This window comes from Perca fluviatilis, chromosome 7 (genome assembly GCF_010015445.1).
Source record: "Perca fluviatilis chromosome 7, GENO_Pfluv_1.0, whole genome shotgun sequence".
NCBI classification, from domain to species: Eukaryota; Metazoa; Chordata; class Actinopteri; order Perciformes; family Percidae; genus Perca; species Perca fluviatilis.
In genome coordinates, this window is record NC_053118.1 from 35,508,088 (window position 1) to 35,529,483 (window position 21,396).

Below are 21,396 nucleotides of genomic sequence, written 5' to 3' on the forward strand. Positions count from 1 at the left end.
TTATGTAATATGCGTCTATTTTTTGGGAGGAAAAAAAAAAAACCCACATTATGTCCTGTTATTCCTCCCAAACATGAGAGAGCTTTGCCCAATCATGCCTTTCTCAGGGGAAGGAGGAGGGGGGTAGCAGTCACAGCCTGTAACGCCTCTTGTGATTGGCCGAGCCGCTGTAGGCCCCGGCCCCTCCGATAGGCTGCTCTCGGCGACGTCACTGCGATCAGCTGTTGGAGCTCCATAACAACAACAAAAGAAGGAGCAGTCGGGAAGAAACGGACTGAAGGGAAAAAAGAAAGAGAAAACCGCACTGTGACTCCCGATGTGCAGTCCTTAAGATTAACGTTTTTTTTTATATTTTATTTCTTCCGCGAAGAAACCTCCAGTTTTTCTATTTTTCGAAAAGTAACGCGTCTACCTCAGTTTTAAGGATTTTTTTAACCAACCGTTGGCGTTTACAACCGTTTTCTCTGCCTGCAGGTGAGTTCTTTGTTTTCTTCTCGGCGACCGTTGACGACTCCGGTGCCTCTTATTCTCACGCTAATGCTCTTTTTCACCCACATTACAGTAACGGCACTTTCTACTTTACGAAACAGAGTTAATATGAAGAAGTTACGTTGCGTTTTTCAACCTTTTGCGATGCATTTTTATTCGGCTTACTCTGCAGCGTTAGCTTCATATGCTAGCCTGTTTAATGCTGTAGCTCGCGCTACTCTTCGCTCTGCAGAACTCCGTGATTTTCCACGACTAGCTAAACTAGAGGACGTTATTTGTGTATTCCTGTAAATATGTTCGCACTTGGCAGTATGTTACAGGAGATAAAAGTTTAACAAGCTGCGGTCCGAGCTGCCAAGCTGGTGTAGAGTTACAGCCTCCCCCCCTTCTCTTTTGTAACCAACAAAACCGTCCGACAGACAAGGCTGCTGCCCTAAATTGGACTCTGTTTGGTTTTTATTTGTCTCTCGGACAGCTTGGTGAATCATATTAGGGCTACGATAGTTAGCCGAATGATTCCTTAGTCCCTCGACAGGAGAATCAATCGATAACCAATTTGATAATTGGTCATATATCAAGTAAAAATGTCAAACGTGCACTATTTTGAGGTTTTTCCAAGTGAGGATTTGCGTCTTTTTTTTTTTCTCATGTCGGCTTCTTGGACTGTTGGTCGAACAAAAACGATACATTTGAAGATTTCACCTTGTTGTGATTGTCATTTTTCACAAAGTTGTCCTGTTAAAAAAATAATAATTGATTAAATAACAAAATAAGAAACAACATTGGAATAAACGTCAGTTGCGCAGCCCTCACCACAATGACTAAAACCTAAAATATTTCAGTTTACTGCTTATTAACCCTGTTTTATAGCATTGTAAGTTAATTATGGTCTTTTGAGGAAAGACTTAACATACATGTATTACTGACATTGTATAGACTTATAATAGCTGACTGACAAAATCCCTCATAATCCAATTTACCACATTCAAATGTACTGTCATGTTTCGGCTTAAAACAAAGAGGTATAGGCTAGCTATTGTTTTCCAAAAGAAAAAAAAAGTGTGTAATGTGGGTTTTATCTTAATGAATGTGTGTAATCCTGCAGACTTAAGGGGTGTTAAGCGTATTTTTTCCCCTTGGATGGTTAAATAGGCTGATGTAATGGATGCATTAATTGCCACATCTATCTATGACTCAGTGACCCCTTTAACGGCATTAGTCGCATATAAACCCACACCCAGAGGAGCTTTCCTTTGTGTTCGGTGATTATTATGATGATACATTCATATTTTAGTATTTAGGTGTCCTGGTAGGGTGGAGGAGGAACAGGTGCAGCAGATTATCCGCCTGCTGCTGCTGTTGAGGCTGTGACAGTCCTTCAGTTTAAACCGTATCTCGATGTTTACAGAGGCGGGTTTCCACTTTTTGTTCTGCAGTACGAACAGCGCCCTCGCTCTCTCAAATTCAAATTTCTTTAGAGAGAAAGATAAAGGGTGGAGAAGAGGAAAAGCCTCTGTGACGTAACGGGCTACCGTCTATGGGTTGAAGCCATAAAGCCGAAGCCATGGAACCGTCTCTGCTCGCTCTGCTCTGCATGGAACTCTGCTGCTGCTGTTGCTACTCCTTCCTTGGCAACCGTTGTTAGGGCTTAACTTGTTAGTTAGTTAGCTAGCTAGCTAGCTAGTTGTTACCTTCGACTCTGAGCTAGCATTATTTTATTTAGTATTATCAGTTATTTCAGTGAAACAATTTATATATCCCTTTTAGAGTGTAGTGTCTTTCTGAAGTCTCGCTCTCTCGCGCTCTCTCTCTAGTCTCTACGTGTAATGAAAATGGCAACCGAGAAATACGAGCTGGGACGCGAGCGTTAAAACGCACCACAGCCAGGTCTCTTCGAATATAGTGTGCGTTCAGGTGCTGGTGGAAATAATCCGACTTTTGAGATTCCCCAAATTGTAAACATTTCTTATAAGCGCCTTTCGAGTTACTCGGGCTGTAACTAACGATTTTTTTAATTGTCAATTAATCTATCGTTAATTTTCTCTATTTAATGGATTAGTTGTCATAAAGTGGTTAAAAAATGTGGATTAGTGTTTCCCAAGAAGACATCCTCAAATGTCTCGTTTTGTCAGCAACTCAAAAGATACTCAGTTTGCTGTCACAGAAGAGAGAAGAAACTAGAAAAAAATAAAATGTAACAAGCTGACATCAGAACATTCTTACTTTTGTATACTGTGTATTTAAAACGTCTTCTTGCAAAAATAAGCAAAAGCTTTTATTTTGTATTGTTTTAAGTTAATCTAAATTGGTATTATTAATGCACTGTGTGAGGGGGGGTGAAAGGCCACCGGGGGACACTGCACCCTTGGCTTTAACCCAGTGATATTGTGCCAAAGGGAGCCTCCTTCCCTTTTTATACAGCAGCTGCAGGGAGACAGTGACACTGATCACTTCTTATTCTGTCCACTAACGCGTTCCTGCCATGAAAGAGTGAACTGAGAGCAGCGGAGCGGCTGCCAGCCAGCTGTGTCTGCACACAGCACATCTCTTTATTTACTGTGGAGTCAAACACAGACAGGACGGCCTCTCTCTCTCTCTGCTCCAAACTGCAGCTGCTTGCTCTCCTCCATCAGGCCTGACAGGAAATTCATTCTGCCTCAGCGATTACAACCCGATATGTATGTTCGGTCTGGGTGTCAATACCAGTATCGGGTGCAATCTCTAATAAGCCGAGTTATTGCACAGGGAACAAAGGAGGTTTTTTTTAATTTTATTTTTACTCCTGTTCCTCTGTGATGGGGGAGGTTTGTGCAGTTTAATATAGACCAGAGTGCTTGCTGATCGAAGATAGCTGTCAGGTGGACACATTCGCTCCTTGTGAATCATCATGTTGCTCTGTAACTGCTGGATTTTACAGACTTCATAAGGTGCAAATCTGTGAGATTGTTGATCTGTGTTTATTCTGTTAAAAAAAAAAAAAAAATGCTGAGCAAAGCCTCTCTCATCTGTTTTAATTTGTATCATAAACTGCAACACTGTTTTCCATCCTGAAGATTTATCTGCGTGGCCCCACCTTGAACCAATCCTCCCTTCTCTTATCTTATCTTTCTACTCTCATGTCATTGAAGTGAAAGGAGCGATTGTCAGAAAATATTGTTAGTGTAAACGTGTCTCCTTAACCTTTTTAGAACGTTGTGATCCGAACTGTGCTTCGACTCACACTTTGTTTTTTGGAGATCTCGTAACTGCTTTCAGAATCAACTCCCAGAGGTCCAGCCAGCAGCTGATAGGATGCGAACCGCAACAAAGTCGAGATCAGCTTGTTTCATAAAAAGATTCATATTTTTCAGCTTGTTTTGCTGCCCACAAGTGGCCAACATCTTAGTTAATGCCGCTTAAAGTCACAAAAAGCAGGACTTGAGACTCAAATTTGAGACATACAGTGCTCAGCATAAGTGAATACACCCATGCTAAAGTCGACTAAAAAGAGGAATACAAAAATCATCTTTTAGAAATTGATCTTAATGCATTAATTAAAAAAATGAGGAGAATCCAACCTTTAAGGACACCAATTTTCTTTGTGAATGAATAATGTATCGTAAATAAATAAATGTTCTTCCTTTTTAAAATACATGGGGCATAAGTCAGTACACCCCTACTCATGGATCCAGGATACTATGCATCCTGATAGTTCCCTTGGCCTTTGGAATTAAAATAGCCCCCCCCCCACATCATCACATAGCCTTCACCATACCTAGAGATTGGCATGGGGTACTTTCCATAAAATCATCTCTCAATGCAAATCAAACCAGCTATTAGGCTAACCGACATAAAACCAACCTCTAGGTATGGTGAAGGGTATGTGATGATGTGGGGGGCTATTTTAATTCCAAAGGCCAAGGGAACTTAATCAGGATGCATAGTATCCTGGATCCATGAAATAACTGGTCTTTAAAAATAAACATCTGCCTGCCTCTATGGGAATTTAACATAGGGGTGGACTGACTTATGCCCCCTGTATTTTAAGGAAGAACATTTATTTATTTATTTATTTACGATACATTATTCATTCACAAAAGAAAATAAGTGTCCTTAAAGGTTGGATTTTTCCTCATTATTTTTTTTTTTTTTTTTAATTAAGGCATTAAGATCAATTTCCAAAAGAGGATTTATTTTTTATTTTTTTTATTCCTCTTTTAGTCAACTTGAGCATGGGTGTATTCACTTATGCTGAGCACTGTACTTTTGTAAAATACATTATCAACAGCTTTTGGAAAGTAAATGTGTCCAGTTTTAAAAGTCAAACCTTTTAGCGTTATTGATTAAGTCTCTCTCTTTCTTTTTGTCCTCTCAGGGCTTGTTTTGTACCCTTTTTTTTGCACTCGTCACAGCGACCCGTTGAGCGATGTCCAGCCAGTGTCTGCTGTCCCGCAGATGATCCATGACCACACCTCATTGATGCACTTCAGCACCTTTCCGACGCCTTCCCCCAGCCGTGAACCCCGCAGCTGATGACCAAAGTGCGTGCCACGCCTCTCCGCCGTCGCCCCGAGCCGCGCGCCTCCCCCCAGCCCCTCCCTCAGCCTCACGCCCCCGCGGGACGTCCAGGGATGTTCCAGAGGTTCGCCAGCGCTCTGTTCGGGGACGACGCGGAGGAGCTGAGTCGATGCGGCGGACCTGGAGACGGCCGGGAGGAAGAGGAGGAGGAGGACGACGACGAAGAAGACTGGATCCTGGTCAACTACCTGGGTGAGAATATCGCCGCGCTCGCACACGTGCTTACCTGCTGTGTTAAAACCAGAGAAATCTGCAGTTCCAGTCGGAATTGGTCTGACGTAGCCAGACCTAACTTCACAGCGCCGTGGAGTGAGGTCTGGCTACACCACAGATGCATTCTGGGATAGGAGAGAACTTGTTCTTGTGGAACTTTTGCACCCCGCAAAAGAAAACGCCACATTCAATATTACATGAAGTTAATTGTTCACACAATACAGTAACGTGAGCTATTTAAATTAGCTGGATAGAGTAATCTACCGATTAATCCACCTCAAATTTGTGCAAAAAAACCCCGAAACCAAATGGAATCTGTTCAGTTCAGGGAGAGTGAGCAAAACTTAAAAAACTCAACATCTGCTTTTCAACTAGCCTTTCCCAAACTTAAGGCGGAGGACAGTTTCTGCACGGAGAGAAAATAAACCGACATGCTCCCGGTCCATTAGAGAGATACTGTATAACTTGAGCCTGGTTTTAATGGCTGGTCAAAGTCCAGCCAAGTTTCCTGAGCCGTCTGACATCAAAAAAAGATCCCAGTCATAACATACTGACACACACACACACACACACACACACACACACACACACACACACACACACACACACACACACACACACACACACACACACACACACACTCACACTGTATACAGATACATGACACGCTGCAGTGACTTCCAGACAGCTATGTATGTGTGCCTATTTTGATTTTGTGATACCGTACATTAGATAAATATTGGTCTTTACATTTTAGATATTGGTACAGCAGTACTGAGACACACACACACACACACACACACACTGTATACAGATACATGACACGCTGCAGTGACTTCCAGACAGCTTTTGGTTTGGTTCACCCGTCGCCGTCCTGACTTGACTTGACTTGTCTCAGATTCCCCGGCCGTGTGAATATTTCGGGGGGGGGAGGCAGAGGCCGGCTGGCCCGCCTCAGGCAGGGTGGCATCGGGCAGTATATGGTAGTCAACCTGTGAACGCGCCAAACAAAAGCTCCTGGGGAACCAGAGGAGGTAAAAATAGATCCTGTTGGAGCTGGAGCTCCCATTCTGGGGCCTGTGGAGGTGGACATGTATGGGCACAGAGCAGCTCTCAACATCCCCCAAATAAACCCACTCCATCACACACCTGGATAGAGGGTCTGGTTTCTCCCAGGTGCATCATAAAGTTACAGACTGTTCATGAAGTCTGGCTGAGCTCTGCATCAGGGCTGCAACGAACGATTGTTTTCATTGTCGTTTTTAATCTGTTGATTCCTGGACGAATGGAGTAGGTGTTTCCCAAAAAGCCCGAGATGACCTCCTCAAATGTCTCGTTTTGTCCACAACTCAAAGATATTCAGTTCCCTGTCCCAGAGGAGAGAAGGAAAAAAGAACCATATTCACATTTCACAAGCTGGAACCAGAGAAGTTGGACTTTTCTTTTCCACAAAAGTTTTTATTCTTTGATGATAGCTTATGGTCTAAATATTTGTTGTCGTTGCCAATATAGACTATTTTATGTTGCGAAAGTTCTTGTATGGCTGCGTGTGTTCAGACAAGTCTTAACATTTGAGAGCTTTGGCCTCTTTGTTCAATGGAGAGAAAAAAAAGAAAATTACACATTTAGATTTTTTTTTTTTTAACAGTACTGAAACATACTGAGGCGTCGGCACTAAAATGCAATATGCAACCCAGCCTTAAAAGGAAACTGAGCCATTTTGCAGTAATATGACCGTGCACACGTGTCCGCCTTTGTCGACCGCCAACAGAAACTGCATGCACACTGCGAGAGTGTCAAAATGACTTGAGGTAAAATGATCTAATGTTGGAAATCTCCGCTTGCATGCTGCCAATTTGGGTGGACCGGCTGATTTGCGGCTGCGTTCGCACACGCTGCGTTGGCCGTGAAACGCAGGGCTTTCCATTCATCTTAAATAGGGTTAGTGGGGAGGCACCTGGGTAGCTCCCCTGGGAGAGCGCGCGCCCATATGCAAAGGCTCAGTCCTCGACGCCGCGGGTTCCAACCTGCGTCCCTTTGCTGCATGTCATTTCCCCTCTCGCTCCCCTTTAAGACTAAGCTGTCCTAGCAACAATAAAGGCCTAAAAATGCCAACAAAAGCATCTATAAAAAAGTTGTGTGTGTGGATTCAACTTTTTTTTATATATATATTTTTTTTTATATATTTTTATTGAAGGAAGAACAGAGTGATGCATCACATACAGAGCAAGTTTAACAATACTCCTAGTTTTTACAGTTTTTTTCCACTTTCCCACAACCCACCCACTGAACAGAGAAGAGGAAAAAAAGAAAAAACAAAGTCCTTATGTTGCAAACAGTGAGAAAATAATTGACAACATTGTTAGCCAAATGTGTCGGATTACCTCATCCGATCCAATGTATACAGGTCTTTTGAGATCAATAATTATTTTTAATTATTTTTAGTTTGGGGGAAGAGTAGCATTCTTTTCAAAATAAGAAACCATTGGGGTCCATACAGAATAAAAACGTTTGGTGGAACCTCTAAGAAAATATTTAATTTTCTCCAGTTTTAAAAAAAAATAGCATCACATCACTAAGCCATAGTGAAACTAAGGGTGGTTTACTTGACTTCCAATCAAGTAATATTCTTCTGCGAGCCAGAAGACATGCAAAAGCACATGCGTCTTGACATTTTTTTTGGACAAGACCACATCTTGTTCAGGTACTCCAAAGACAGCCATCTCAAAACTAGGCCTGATATCCTTAACATGTACCACAGACAACATTTTAAATCTAGCTGTCCAGTAATCCAGCAGTCTAGGACAAGACCAAAACATATGAGCAAGGTCTGCCTCAGCAGAGCGACCGATTCAACTTTAGTCGAGATCTATCAACGATCTGACGGACGACAGTAATTGTGAAACATAAAGTCAACTCGTGCTACGTTGGGGGGGTTAAAGAACCCAACAGGGCGTCGCACAAATGGGCCGTTTCAGTGACGCTCCCACCGCCGCACAACCCTGCGGCGAATCGCAGGATCGCCTTTTCTAGTCCGACTGGGCCCGGGAAGTCCGGTTGGAGGTGAAGTCGGCTGCTCGCGTGCAGACGCTGAGCCTGCGTGTTTGGTAGAAGGTCAGCCGGTTCGCTCATAACACACCCTGACCTCGCTAACCCGACACAACAGCGGGCCAATGTCTCCAAAACGCCGTTGGTCCTCGCTAACGGCACCACCGCACTGCTGCCGCGGACACCTGTTGTTCCGCTGACATCCCCGCACCTGAACCTCCCTGCAGACTCTGGAGGAAGAGATCAGCTGCTGATGGACACGGACAGCGAGCGTTTTTAGAGGATAAAGTGTGCAGCGGATCAGCTGGCAGGCGCTGAGTCAGCACTCGGCAGCCTCTCAGGCCCGCTGTTGCGTGTAAACAAGGATTCCTCTGTGAACTCCTGGGAGTTCGTGTCCAAGTGGAAATGAGCTCCAAAAACTCTGGCTCTCATGCACAGCGACAAGCGAGTTAATTACTGTAAACAGTGCGAGCACAGGGCTCATTTGATGAGGGCAATGAGTTCCCTTTTTGTTAGTTCACTCCTACAGCTGTGTGTTTGGGAGTTAAACGCTACGGCAGTGGCGAAAGAAGCATTCAGATCCTTCACTTAAAAAAACGTCAAAGTATGTCAGTGTCATCAGGAAAAATGTAAAAGTCAAAAATCCTCCTGGTTTTAGAAAGTGTAAAGTGTCAAACTCAATTTCCCAGAGGGCCACACTGGAAACTAAGTTTAGTTTATTCACATGCTTTTATTTCATCGAAAAAGTCAAGGTTCTTTTACTGGATTATTGCGTGTCTCATAGAGCCTTCTCACTTACAGCTTGGTCCACATAAAGCCCCAAAAAAGTAACTTAGCCATCAAAGAAAAAAGAGAAGGAAAAAAAAACATTGAAAAAAACTCCAGAAAAGGCCCCAAAAACGTCGGAAGAAAGCGACCAAAACATTGAAAAAGCTACAAAAACTAGGCGGCCCAAAAGTTATTGTGAACCTAAATTGATACGCGGGCCGGATCAAAATCTGCGAGGGGCCGGATTTGGCCCTCGGGCCTCGAGTTTGACACATGTGGTGTAAAGGATCCAAACAGTTGTGTGTTTAATGGTCTAATCATGTCAGCCAAAATGGAGGAATTGCATCACTTTTTTCTTCAGCATTTAATGTAAATCATATTAATATGTAGAGTGTGTAATCTATCCAGAAGAAGTCCTGTTATATTGTTATCGTCTGTTCTGTACATCATGCTGACTCCATGTCAGAACAGACCACATCATTCAGGAAGTTACAACATCACTGATCAAGATGTGTGAGAAGCAGAAGTTCACTAAGACTGTCACAGCGGACCAGACGCTCTCATCCAGGACTGCAGCAGGACTTTAAACATTAGTTCAGGATGAAGAGAAGAACCACTGGATATAGCTGGGAATTCAACCTATCCAGTGGTGGAAGAAGTATTCAGATCCTTTACTTCAGTTAAAGTACTAATACCACACTGTAAAAATACTCCGTTACAAGTTAAAGTCCTGCATTGGAAATGTTACTTCAGTAAAAGTCTGTAAGTCTCATCAGGAAAATGTAAGAATCCTCCCATTGTAGAAAGAGTAAAGGCTCCAACCAGCTGTGTGTTAAAGGTCTCATCATCTCAGCGTGACTTGTAGTCCGTTATATTGTCGGCTAGTTTACTTTAGAATCAGACATCAGATGTTATAAACTACATGTGTTTAGTGTGCAGAGATCTTAATGTGTAAAGTAACTAGTAACTAAAGCTGTAACCGATGAATGTAGCGGAGTAACTAAAGTAACTAGTAACTAAAGCTGTAACCGATGAATGTAGTGGAGTAACTAAAGTATCTAGTAACTAAAGCTGTAACAGATGAATGTAGCGGAGTAACTAAAGTAACTAGTAACTAAAGCTGGAACAGATGAATGTAGCGGAGTAACTAAAGTAACTAGTAACTAAAGCTGGAACAGATGAATGTAGCGGAGTAACTAAAGTAACTAGTAACTAAAGCTGGAACAGATGAATGTAGTGGAGTAACTAAAGTAACTAGTAACTAAAGCTGGAACAGATGAATGTAGCGGAGTAACTAAAGTAACTAGTAACTAAAGCTGGAACAGATGAATGTAGCGGAGTAACTAAAGTAACTAGTTACTAAAGCTGTAGCAGATGAATGTAGTGGAGTAAAAAGTCCAATATTTCTCTCTGAAATATAGCTGAGTAGAAGGATAAAGTGGCATGAAAAGAAAAGACTCAAGTAAAGTAAAAGTACCTCAACATTTGGACTTCAGTACAGTACTGAAGTAAATGTACTTAGTTACATTCCACCACTGGAGGAAGGGCGGTCCGCGGGAGATCGTCGTGTACCTGTTCCGGTATAAACCGATCTAAAATAAAAACCACAACAGCTCGAGCGTTGGTTCTTCTGCAGCAGAGAGCCGAGGCTTCGGTTCGGTGGAACGATTTTCTATTGCAAATGAAACTATCAAAACACCTTTACACTCTGCTCATAAAAACGACCATATCTCAAATCTAAAAAACCGGGGCGACCTCTAGCTCACCCAGTGAGAGCGTGCTCCCCATGTAGGCTGAGTCCTTTGCAGCGGCCCGGGTTCGAATCCGACCTGCGGCCCTTTGCTGCGCCTCATCCCCCATCTCTCTCCCCCTTTCATGTCTATCCACTGTCACTATAATAAAGGGAAAAGCCCCAAAAAATAATCTTAAAAATGCATAGTTCGAATAACTTCTGGAAAATTCCTTTGCATCCATATTTTTTTTGTTTAAATAGTAAAATATTATGAAAACACATTTATTTATGACACAATTCCAATACTTTTTATTTTTTATTTTTTTTTATTATTATTATTATTAATTACGTATTGACCTACATAACCTTTCAGTTTAGGTTGTGCTGTTTTTAAGGATATGAAGCATTTGAAGATTCTCCAAGAAATGACATAATGACATAGGGAAATGACAATAGGCAAAAATACCGATGTAGGCACTGGGAGGGGGATGGGGGGGGGGTGTTTTGCAGAGTTCAAAGGGTGAAGCCATGCAAATGAGTTATTGTTGATTGTCTGGAGAAAAGCAGCAGGTCAAAATCGAATGGAGAAGCGTTATTTTTAGCTCCCAGTCTGCCAGCTTGAGATCGCGTTTCCTCTCATAACTTCCTGCGTCTCTGTGAATCATTACGATCTGATTTATTTATTTATTTATTTTTTTCGCACGCAAATTTCCGTGCTGCATGCGCAGCGGCGCAGGATGTCGGCACGTTGACTGTGCGCGATGATTTACGTGTGAGCAAATGTGCAGTGGCGGTTGCTGCAGCTAGAATTGCTAGCTCAATACTGGTCTTCACATTTTAGATATTAGTACAGCAGTACTGACACACACACACACACACACACACACACACACACACACACACACACACACACACTGTATACAGAAACATGACACGCTGCAGTGACTTCCAGAAAGCTTTGGTTTGGTTCACCCGTCACGGTCTTGACTTCTGCAAAAAAGAGGGAGTGGAAGGATCTGGTGAGCAGATGAGGCAGCTCTGTTAGAGAGAGACAGGATTAACAGCCGTGTTTGCACACACACACACACACACACACACACACACACACACACACACACACACACACACACACACACACACACACACACACACACACACACACACACACACACACACACGTGCAGGCTGTGGTGTCAGCTTGCCCCACTGTGCTCTCTGCATCCAGAAAATGATTGTTTACATGTGGCTGCTGCTGCTGCTGCTGCTGCTGCTCCGACAGGTCACAGTGCCGCCTGCTGACACACTGAATGTATTACACTGGAGTTTCACCTCCATCAGCAGAGCAGCAGCTGGTCAAGTAAATAGCCTGAAAGACCTTTTAACAATCAAGATATTTCATAATGGTATAATACTACTACTACTACTACTACAGTTGTTCCAATAGTGGTATTGGAAATGCCTCCAATTGCCAGCCTAAAATGTTGGTATCGTTATCGGCGAATACAAGTCAATGCACCGATCTGATACTATGTCATTTAGCCCTGGAAAAAAAAACTACTTTAAAGGTGCTCTAAGTGATGGGACGCGTTTTTTAGGCTACAACATTTTTCGTCACATACAGCAAACATCTCCTCACTATCTGCTAGCTGCCGGTCCCCTGAACACACTGTAAAAAACATCTCCTCACTATCTGCTAGCTGCCTGTCCCCTGAACACACTGTAAAAAACATCTCCTCACTATCTGCTAGCTGCCTGTCCCCTGAACACACTGTAAAAACATCTCCTCACTATCTGCTAGCTGCCTGTCCCCTGAACACACTGTAAAAACATCTCTTCACTATCTGCTAGCTGCCTGTCCCCTGAACACACTGTAAAAACATCTCTTCACTATCTGCTAGCTGCCTGTCCCCTGAACACACTGTAAAAAACATCTCCTCACTATCTGCTAGCTGCCTGTCCCCTGAACACACTGTAAAAAACATCTCCTCACTATCTGCTAGCTGCCTGTCCCCTGAACACACTGTAAAAACATCTCTTCACTATCTGCTAGCTGCCTGTCCCCTGAACACACTGTAAAAAACATCTCCTCACTATCTGCTAGCTGTCTGTCCCCTGAACACACTTAAAAACATCTCCTCACTATCTGCTAGCTGCCTGCCCCCTGAACACACTGTAAAAACATCTCTTCACTATCTGCTAGCTGCCTGTCCCCTGAACACACTGTAAAAATATCTCCTCACTATCTGCTAGCTGTCTGTCCCCTGAACACACTGTAAAAATATCTCCTCACTATCTGCTAGCTGCCTGTCCCCTGAACACACTGTAAAAAACATCTCCTCACTATCTGCTAGCTGTCTGTCCCCTGAACACACTGTAAAAAACCTGTTATAATGGCTCATACCATGACTTCTTCTCTCTCTCCGTCTCTGCAGCTGAAGCCTGCTCGGCTCAGTGTGGCGACGGCCGCTCTGGATCCACCGTTGGTCCTGAAGAGGAAGAGGAGGAGGAGGAGGAGGAAGACATGGTGATGGTCCCCTCCCCCATGGCCAGCCCCGCCATCCGCTACGCCTCCTGCATCTCCCTCAACTCCACGGCCGACACCGACCCGGACGGAGGGGCGGAGGAGGAAGAGGAGGAGGAGGACGACGACGAAGAGGACAACGGGGAAGAAGGGGACAGCGGCTTCCTCCGTCTGGACGCCGGCTCTCTGGAGGAGAGCTGGTTCGTCACGCCGCCGCCCTGCTTCACCGGCCGCGGCAGCCAGCCGGGCCTCCTGGAGACCAGCCCTCTGGAGAACCTGCTGATCGAGCACCCCAGCATGTCCGTCTACGCCCGCCACAGCACCCCGAGGCTCGCCCTCGACGCCCTGCCGCGCTCCCTGGACCTGGACCTGGACCTGGGCTTGCTGCCTGAAGACGCGCCCGCCGCCCTGACGCCCTCCGCTGGGAAGGAGAAGGGCCGACGCCTTCTGGACGGCCCCCGTCACCGGTAATTATCACATTATTACAGGGTTCATACGCTTTGGGGAAAAGACCTGGAAAAGTTATGGAATTTGAAAAATGCTAATTCCATAACAGGCCTGGAAATAGTGTTAATTTTGTCACCTATTTTTAATTTAGTCTTAGTCTTGTGCCAAAAATGTTTGTTAGTCAAGTTTTAGTCGACTAAAAGTCTCGTCATTTTAGTCTAGTTTTAGTCAAAAGAGAACTCAAGGTATCTTAGTCGACTAAAAGTGTTTTTGTGATTCTGTGTAACTTGTGTACTGTTGCTCCAGGGCTCCCTTGTAAAAGAGATTTGACTATCTCAATGGGACATCACCTGGTAAAATAAAGGATAAATAAAAAATAAAAATAAAAAGTCTCGCCATTTTAGTCAAGTTTTAGTCAAAACATTTTACTCTTTTTTTAAATAAATTATTTCTGATAACCATTTCAGACAAATAGTTATAAAAATAAATAAATGATATATATATATATATATATAATATATATATATATATATATATATATATATATATATATAAATATAAATATAAATTTTGTTAGATCGAGACTAAACTATGTTCTAGACTATATATATATATATATATATATATATATATATATATAGTCTAGAACATAGTTTAGTCTCGTCTGACGAAATTAACACTACCTGGAAAGGTTTTTGGAAACATAAAAAGACCCAGAAAGTTTTTGGAAAAGTCATGGAATTTAGTATAATAATATGTGATTTTAATAAATGTATTTTCACGTCGTCTTAACCTCAACGTTGTATTCGGGGAGCGACATTATGAATCCCACTATGAACCACATAAATTGTCGTTCATTTTATTGTTAAACCTCTTTATACTTTAACACAGATTTGTATTCTTATTGTATAATGTCGACTGACATTTTCAGGAACACATAGTCATGGAAATTTGCCAAAAAAAGTCATGGAAAAGTATTGGTTAAAATGCGTATGAACCCTGATTATAAATCAAACGTCTTTACTCAAAGGGTAACGTTACGTTTTTTTCCAACCTGGGCCCTATTTCCCCGTGGTTTGGTGTCTAAAGCCGCTTTCCGACTGGAGCGATTTTTGTACTTCCTAGAACCGAACCCTCCTAGAACCCTTTTTTTGTTCTCCTGTTCCGACTGGACCAATTTGGGGATTATTAAGTTCGTCTTCCTGTAACTCTTTGAGCTCCTACTTCAGGGCAGGGTTCCCTTTTCAGCATAGGGACCTACAGGTCAACGAGGCTCAGGTTTCCGGTACAGACAGACCAACAACGGGACAGTTTTCGTCATCTTATTCATCACTAAATTCACTTCTGACAGCGTTTTAGGTGAGAAATGAACTGTTTAGATTTCGAATACAGGCAGTCTTGCGAAAATTGATGCCGAATTGACAATTTGCTTCAAAGTTTTCAGAGTTGAGAAGCTCCATGAAGTGAGGCGACAGCCAGTAGGCGCCTGCCCCGGCCGCAAGCTCATCGCTGGGCCAATCGCGCTCAGAGACCCCCGCTGTCAGCTGGAAGTCCCTCAGACCGCTCTCGTAAATAAGAGGCTTTTATTTCGCCGTTGACGGTTCGTTTGCACATGTCCATCATAAGATTAACGGGAACCTGTGGTTAACTGTCTTTTCGGAGTTAAACTCCACAAGCGTGGACACACACACACACACACACACACACACACACACACACACACACACACACACACACACACACACACCCCTCCACAGCGCAGCGCAGCAGGCAGAGGCGGGGGAGAGAGAGATACCCGTTTCTCTTCGGGAGACTTGTTTAAATTATGACAAATATGCTTAGATTTAGTATTAAATTAAATAATTTAGTATTTAGTTCCTATATGACCACTTGGCCAGTGCGAATGCAAATGGCAAAACCGGTTTTGGGGGAGAATAGTTAGTAGTTCTGTTTAGAAGTGGACTGTTCCTATAACTACGCTCCTGTAACTACTTGGTTGGAAAGCGGCTATAGTGGTCGTTAGATGGCTGTGTTATAATAACAAAAGGTCAGTTCCTATGGCCACTTGGCCAGTGCGAATGCAAATGTAAAAACCGGTTTTGGCGGAGAGTAGTTAGTAGAACTGTTTAGAAGACGACTGTCCCTATAACTACGCTCCTGTAACTACTTGGTCGGAAAAGAGGATAATGTGACTGATAAGAACAACAATCTTTGAAATTGGTCCAGTATTATCAAGCCGCAATAACCCCGCAATTGCACACCTTCAGTTTCAGTCCACTAAAAGTGCTGTTTTTGCCACTGACCAGACTCCATTTAAATAAACAGTAATTTTATCATCATAAAACACACTTCATACGACAGAAAGTTGACAGAAACAAAAATAAAACCATCAAAAGCCGTCTCGGTTCGTCTTTCCACTGTTCCAACAATCACCACTCTGGTTTGGTTGAAATAAACCCTTAATTCACCCATTTACATGTGGAAATATGCTGGCTCTATACACACTAAAAGTCCTGATTATTTACATGGAGTCTGGTGGAGATATGCTGGCTCTATACACGCTAAAAGTCCTGATTATTTACATGGAGTCTGGTGGAGATATGCTGGCTCTATACACGCTAAAAGTCCTGATTATTTACATGGAGTCTGGTGGAGATATGCTGGCTCTATACACGCTAAAAGTCCTGATCATTTACATGGAGTCTGGTGGAGATATGCTGGCTCTATACACGCTAAAAGTCCTGATTATTTACATGGAGTCTGGTGGAAATATGCTGGCTCTATACACGCTAAAAGTCCTGATTATTTACATTGAGTCTGGTGGAGATATGCTGGCTCTATACACGCTAAAAGTCCTGATTATTTACATGGAGTCTGGTGGAGATATGCTGGCTCTATACACGCTAAAAGTCCTGATTATTTACATGGAGTCTGGTGGAGATATGCTGGCTCTATACACGCTAAAAGTCCTGATTATTTACATGGAGTCTGGTGCTTATATGCATGTTAGTCACTTGGACAACAATGCATGGGATAATAGGGTCCAGGTTTAAAAAAATTTTTTTTAATATTTGAATTATTTTCTTGATAAATTACTTGAACAAGTAATTGACTAGCTTTAAGTAGTTGTATATTTTCTGTCAGTCAGTTCAGCACCAAGTACTCTCCATCTAACACCCCTCTCCTTCGGTCTCTGTCTCCCCCTGCAGGCCGGAGGTTGCGGTGGTCCAGCGGCGCTCCAGCCTCCACTCAGCCTGCTACGTTGCGGCGCTCTCCGCCCGCGCCGGCCTCCTGCAGCAGCGCTCGGGTAACGCCACCCAACGCACCCAGCCGCTGTCCCGCAACGCCCTGCGGCGCCTCAACCTGCTGCGCCCCCCGAAGGCCAGCACCAAGCACCTGCACCAGCCCAGCCAGAGACACCTCAACTACTGAGGCGTCCGGATCACCTTCATCATCATCATCATCATCATCATCATCCTCTTCATCTTCATCTTCAACCTCCATCCTGTAAGCATTATGGGAAACTGACATTGGCCACCGCAAGAAATCCACACCAGCAACATGTCTTCAGCCATTAGTCACGCCCCGATCTGTTCTCACATCTGATTGGATGGTGAAATAGAGAAAGTGGCTGGAGATTTTTATTTTATCAGCTCATGTGGCCAGTGGGTGCAATGTTTCCCCTTTTCCTTCTCTTCCTCCATCCATCCCTCCCTCCCTCCATCCTCCTTCATATTGATGTTGGGAAGAAAAGAAAAGATGTTATCATGTGTCCCCCGACATGTCCTCCTCCTCCTATCACCTTTGTTTTATTCTCCCTGCGCTGGACCAGTTTGCGTCCAGTCACAGAGAGGAAGAGATTTCACAGTGTTGTCCTCTCTTTCTCCTTCCCTTTCTTATTCTCCTCTTCACCCATCCATCCTCCTTCATATTGATGTTGAAAAGAAAAAGATTTGTCATCATCATCATCATCATGTGTCCCCAAACATGTCCTCCTCCTATGATCCTTGTTTTACTCTCCCTCTATTGGACCGGTTTGCGTCCAATCACAGAGAGGAAGAGATTTCACGATGTTGTCCATTTCTCTTTCTCCTTCTTTCTCTCTCTTTCTCTCTCTTTACTTGATCTTCATGGACAACTTTTAATGTGTAGAATCAATGCTGTAGGTCACTTTACTCAGCGGCAGGTTCACAGCGTGGCAGGACGCTCGCTGTGATGTCACGGCATCTTAGCTGTGTTTTGCGACTTTTTTTGGGGCAACTTGACCGGACGCATCGGAGAGACCTTTCAGATCCCGAATCGCTCGACCATGAACAGTGCCGCAGCAGCACAACGGTGCCATTTAATCAGTGCAGCAGAGTTGTGATAGTGTTGCCCACAGAAAGTTGCCGGTAGTGAACGTGGTGCGCGCCAGTTATGAAAGTTATGAAAACAAGGAGTCTAAACTTTAAAGGAAAAAGTCCCCCTCGAATAACCCGACACTGTTATAGTCAGCAATCTGCGGAAGGGCTGAAACTAAGGATTATTTTCACTGTCGATTATTCTCTCGATTAGGTCTATAAAAGGTCACAAAATTATGAAAAACTAGAAGAAACTACAAAATATTTCCATTTTTAAAAAGCTGGAATCAGAATTTTTTTGACTTTCTTTCCCATTTAAAAAAACATTAATATTATAGATTAATATTTGCAGCTCTAATCTGTAGCTGTTTTGGTCACTCTTCTGTCTTGCCTTGTTTATTTTTACTCAAGGCAGCGAGTTCCTACTTCCTACGTTTCCCAGGATGCATTGTACACAACTGCCACAAGAGAACCGGTCAATTAAAAGGACATTCACGTACTGATGATGAGGAGTACAACTCACAGTTGTATGTAGACGACACATTTATTTATAACAGAAAATCAGTTACAAACTGGGCCTGTGGAGATTGAAAGACGTGGCTCTTTACCCAGGCACGGATTCTAGATTCTGTCAAGTTGCATTATGGGAAATGTAGGGTCCAGTGTTCTTGGAGTTTGAACCATAGACGTGACTCAAAGTTAGGATATCTCTGCCTCTGATGCTTCAATATCGGCCTTTTTAAAGTACCCTTGTACATATAAAAACTCTAAACCTTTTTTGTTTCCAGCTTTTAAAATTTTTAAGTTATTTAATTTCTTGCTCTAGTAGAAACTACCACCAGCAGTATGCAAAAAGACATTTACATTTGAATGCAAATGTTTTGGCAAAGTGAAACGTCACACTAACATTTAGCATTCAGAGGTTTTTTTTTTTTTTTTTTTTTTTTCTGTGAAACTGGAGGGTTTAGTTACCGAAAACCGAGAGACGGAACAGAGAGTTTCATGAGCCACTTCTGGCTCAAACCCCAACCTGTACTGTAGCTGCTTTGCCTTTCTGCTCTTGGTGGTCTAAACTGCATCTCATGGCCCTTAAATTGCATCCCTGACTCCTCCACTTGCCTCCCTTCCTCGCGTCTTAGTCCCAGGCACGGGAGAGACGGGAGGAAATCATGCGAGGAGAGAGGCAACGAGAAAATGTGTTTTTAGAGGGATGAGGCGTCCTTTCCTGAGACGGCCTTCACCGAGGAGGGACTGAACAACTTCCGGTTCAGCCGAGGACCGAGGAGTCGAGGAGCTATCGGATAAGGGCCGTGAGATGCAGCTCATGACGTAGATTTTTGATTATCCCTCGCTCCCGAAATCTGCGGGAAGTGACCTCATGATGTGACCTCGTTTATACGTAGCCGATGTTCACAGATATTCCGATATTCCAGTGTTTGTTTGGAGCATTTCGATGAGATTTTCTTCTTTAACTTTCCCCGTTTTTGTTAATTCGGCCATCTTGTCTCTCCGACGTCCTGCAGCATCACCTTGTTGTTGTTGTTGTTGTTGTTGTTAAAAGCGCTCGTCCTGCGGCCGCCTGGCTGAACCTGCCTCTGACTTTGTAATTCAGTAACTTTTCACAATATTTTCTTTTTTTTTTTATTAAAATGAGAAAAAAAAAGACTGTAAAAATTACTGGGTTAAATATCACTAAACGCCTTGTTTTAACGGTAGCTTTGAGATAAATAGAAAATGTAAAAAGACAAAATGTATTTAAAAAAAAAAAAAAAATTCCAAAATATTTTTTGAAAAGAAAAAAATGAAATAACATATCAGTATGAAGTTGGTATATATGCGTCTATGGTTTCTTGCTTAGGTATGTTTGGTTATGTTAGTGTGCAAACCTGTTGCATGGTTGTAGAGTTGTGTTAGTGTGATGATGGTGGGGGAAAAAAAACCTAGAAAATGGAAAAAGATTTTTTATTATTTTATGTTTGTTCTTAAAAAAAAAAAAAAAAAATGAATCTGCAGTCTACTTCTCAGGGTCACAACCAATCACCTTCTACTCTTTAGAAAAATGCAGATTTACTTGACGGCTGATGATTTCTTTGTGCGTGATCAGACTTCCCTCTTGAAAAATGTTTTGTGAGAAATTATCGACCTATAGTTTAGTTTATCTTGGTCCCAGGGCTGTGAAAACGAAACTCTTGATGCTCTCAGTCGACTGTTGGAAACCCATCAAGACGGAGAGAAACTGTTTTTTTTGCAATGTTTATATTTGACCTAACATGGTTTTTAGAAATGTACTTTTATTGCTTTTTATCTATTCTATTTTCCATGTTAACTTAGTTACAAACCAAAAAAAGTAGCAATGATCTTTTAACCTTTTCACTAGTTTTATAATACAGATTTTTGTTGTTGTTGTTGTTTAACTTTTCAAGCGTTTGCTAACCGTTCGCGGCCTCGGTGCTCTGAAACGGTGGACGGTCTAATGTTTAATACGTCTGCTGTTGGGAGAGTATAGACCCCGGGCCGAATCGCCACACTGCAATCTGTCCATCTGACAGTTGGACTGAGTCCGAATGGATGCACATTTCTGTCAGGAAAAGAAAATAATGGACGAAATGTTGGGAATGAGGACACTTTTTCTTTTAAAAACACGCCAAGTGAGTCAAAATTACGAGATGGAAAGTCAAAAATATTACTTTTAAAAGTCTAAATAATGAGGTAATGGTATTTATCTCATCATGACAACTTCTCAACTTATAATTGTCACATTTAAAGGCCAAAAAGTTCACTCGCTATCTCAGGATTTTGACTTACTCAAACTACACACACATTTCACAAATTTCGACTCCCAAAATTTGAATTACTGCATCAACTTTTGGGTATCAAGGACGTTAAAACGAGTCAGATTTTTACCTTCTCTCAAACATTAAGCCTTCACATCTCATAATTTTGACTTACTGTGAGTGTTGTTTTTTTTTTATTATTATTATTCCTGACTTTTCACACATTACTTTCTTTTCTCGGCATGAATGGACTTCCATACCGAATCTCATGTTGAAACTTTAAATCATAATCTATCCAAGGATGTGTTGAAAATCCGCTCGAAATGTTATCAAATGATCTCAGAACAGGAGAAAAAGGCTCGACCTTCATATTTGGTCGACTTATTCCAGAATAATCCGTCCTCGGTGATTTTCGGAGTCGATTTTTATTGAGTCAAACGTTAAAAACGAGCAGAATGAAGGCTGTTTTATGCTACTGCGTCGTGACCTTTTCGGAGTTCTGCGTCG

General features: G+C 42.6%; 1 protein-coding gene across 1 annotated transcript; it reads left to right on the forward strand.

The window, feature by feature from the left end:
* Positions 1–245: 245 nt before the first annotated feature.
* Positions 246–19,922, forward strand: tp53inp1 (tumor protein p53 inducible nuclear protein 1). Its single transcript, XM_039804889.1, has 4 exons — positions 246–474; positions 4,844–5,238; positions 13,240–13,795; positions 16,985–19,922. Exons 2-4 carry the CDS (start codon positions 5,001–5,003, stop codon positions 17,205–17,207), a joined length of 1,017 nt encoding a protein of 338 aa, XP_039660823.1. The 5' UTR covers positions 246–474; positions 4,844–5,000; the 3' UTR covers positions 17,208–19,922.
* Positions 19,923–21,396: the final 1,474 nt, after the last annotated feature.

Coding starts and splice junctions, on each gene's coding strand:
- tp53inp1 (XM_039804889.1), top strand. CDS start 5,001: ATGACCAAAGTGCGTGCCACGCCTCTCCGCCGTCGCCCCGAGCCGCGC. Junction 5,239..13,239: donor GATCCTGGTCAACTACCTGG/GTGAGAATATCG, acceptor CCGTCTCTGCAG/CTGAAGCCTGCTCGGCTCAG. Junction 13,796..16,984: donor CTGGACGGCCCCCGTCACCG/GTAATTATCACA, acceptor CTCCCCCTGCAG/GCCGGAGGTTGCGGTGGTCC.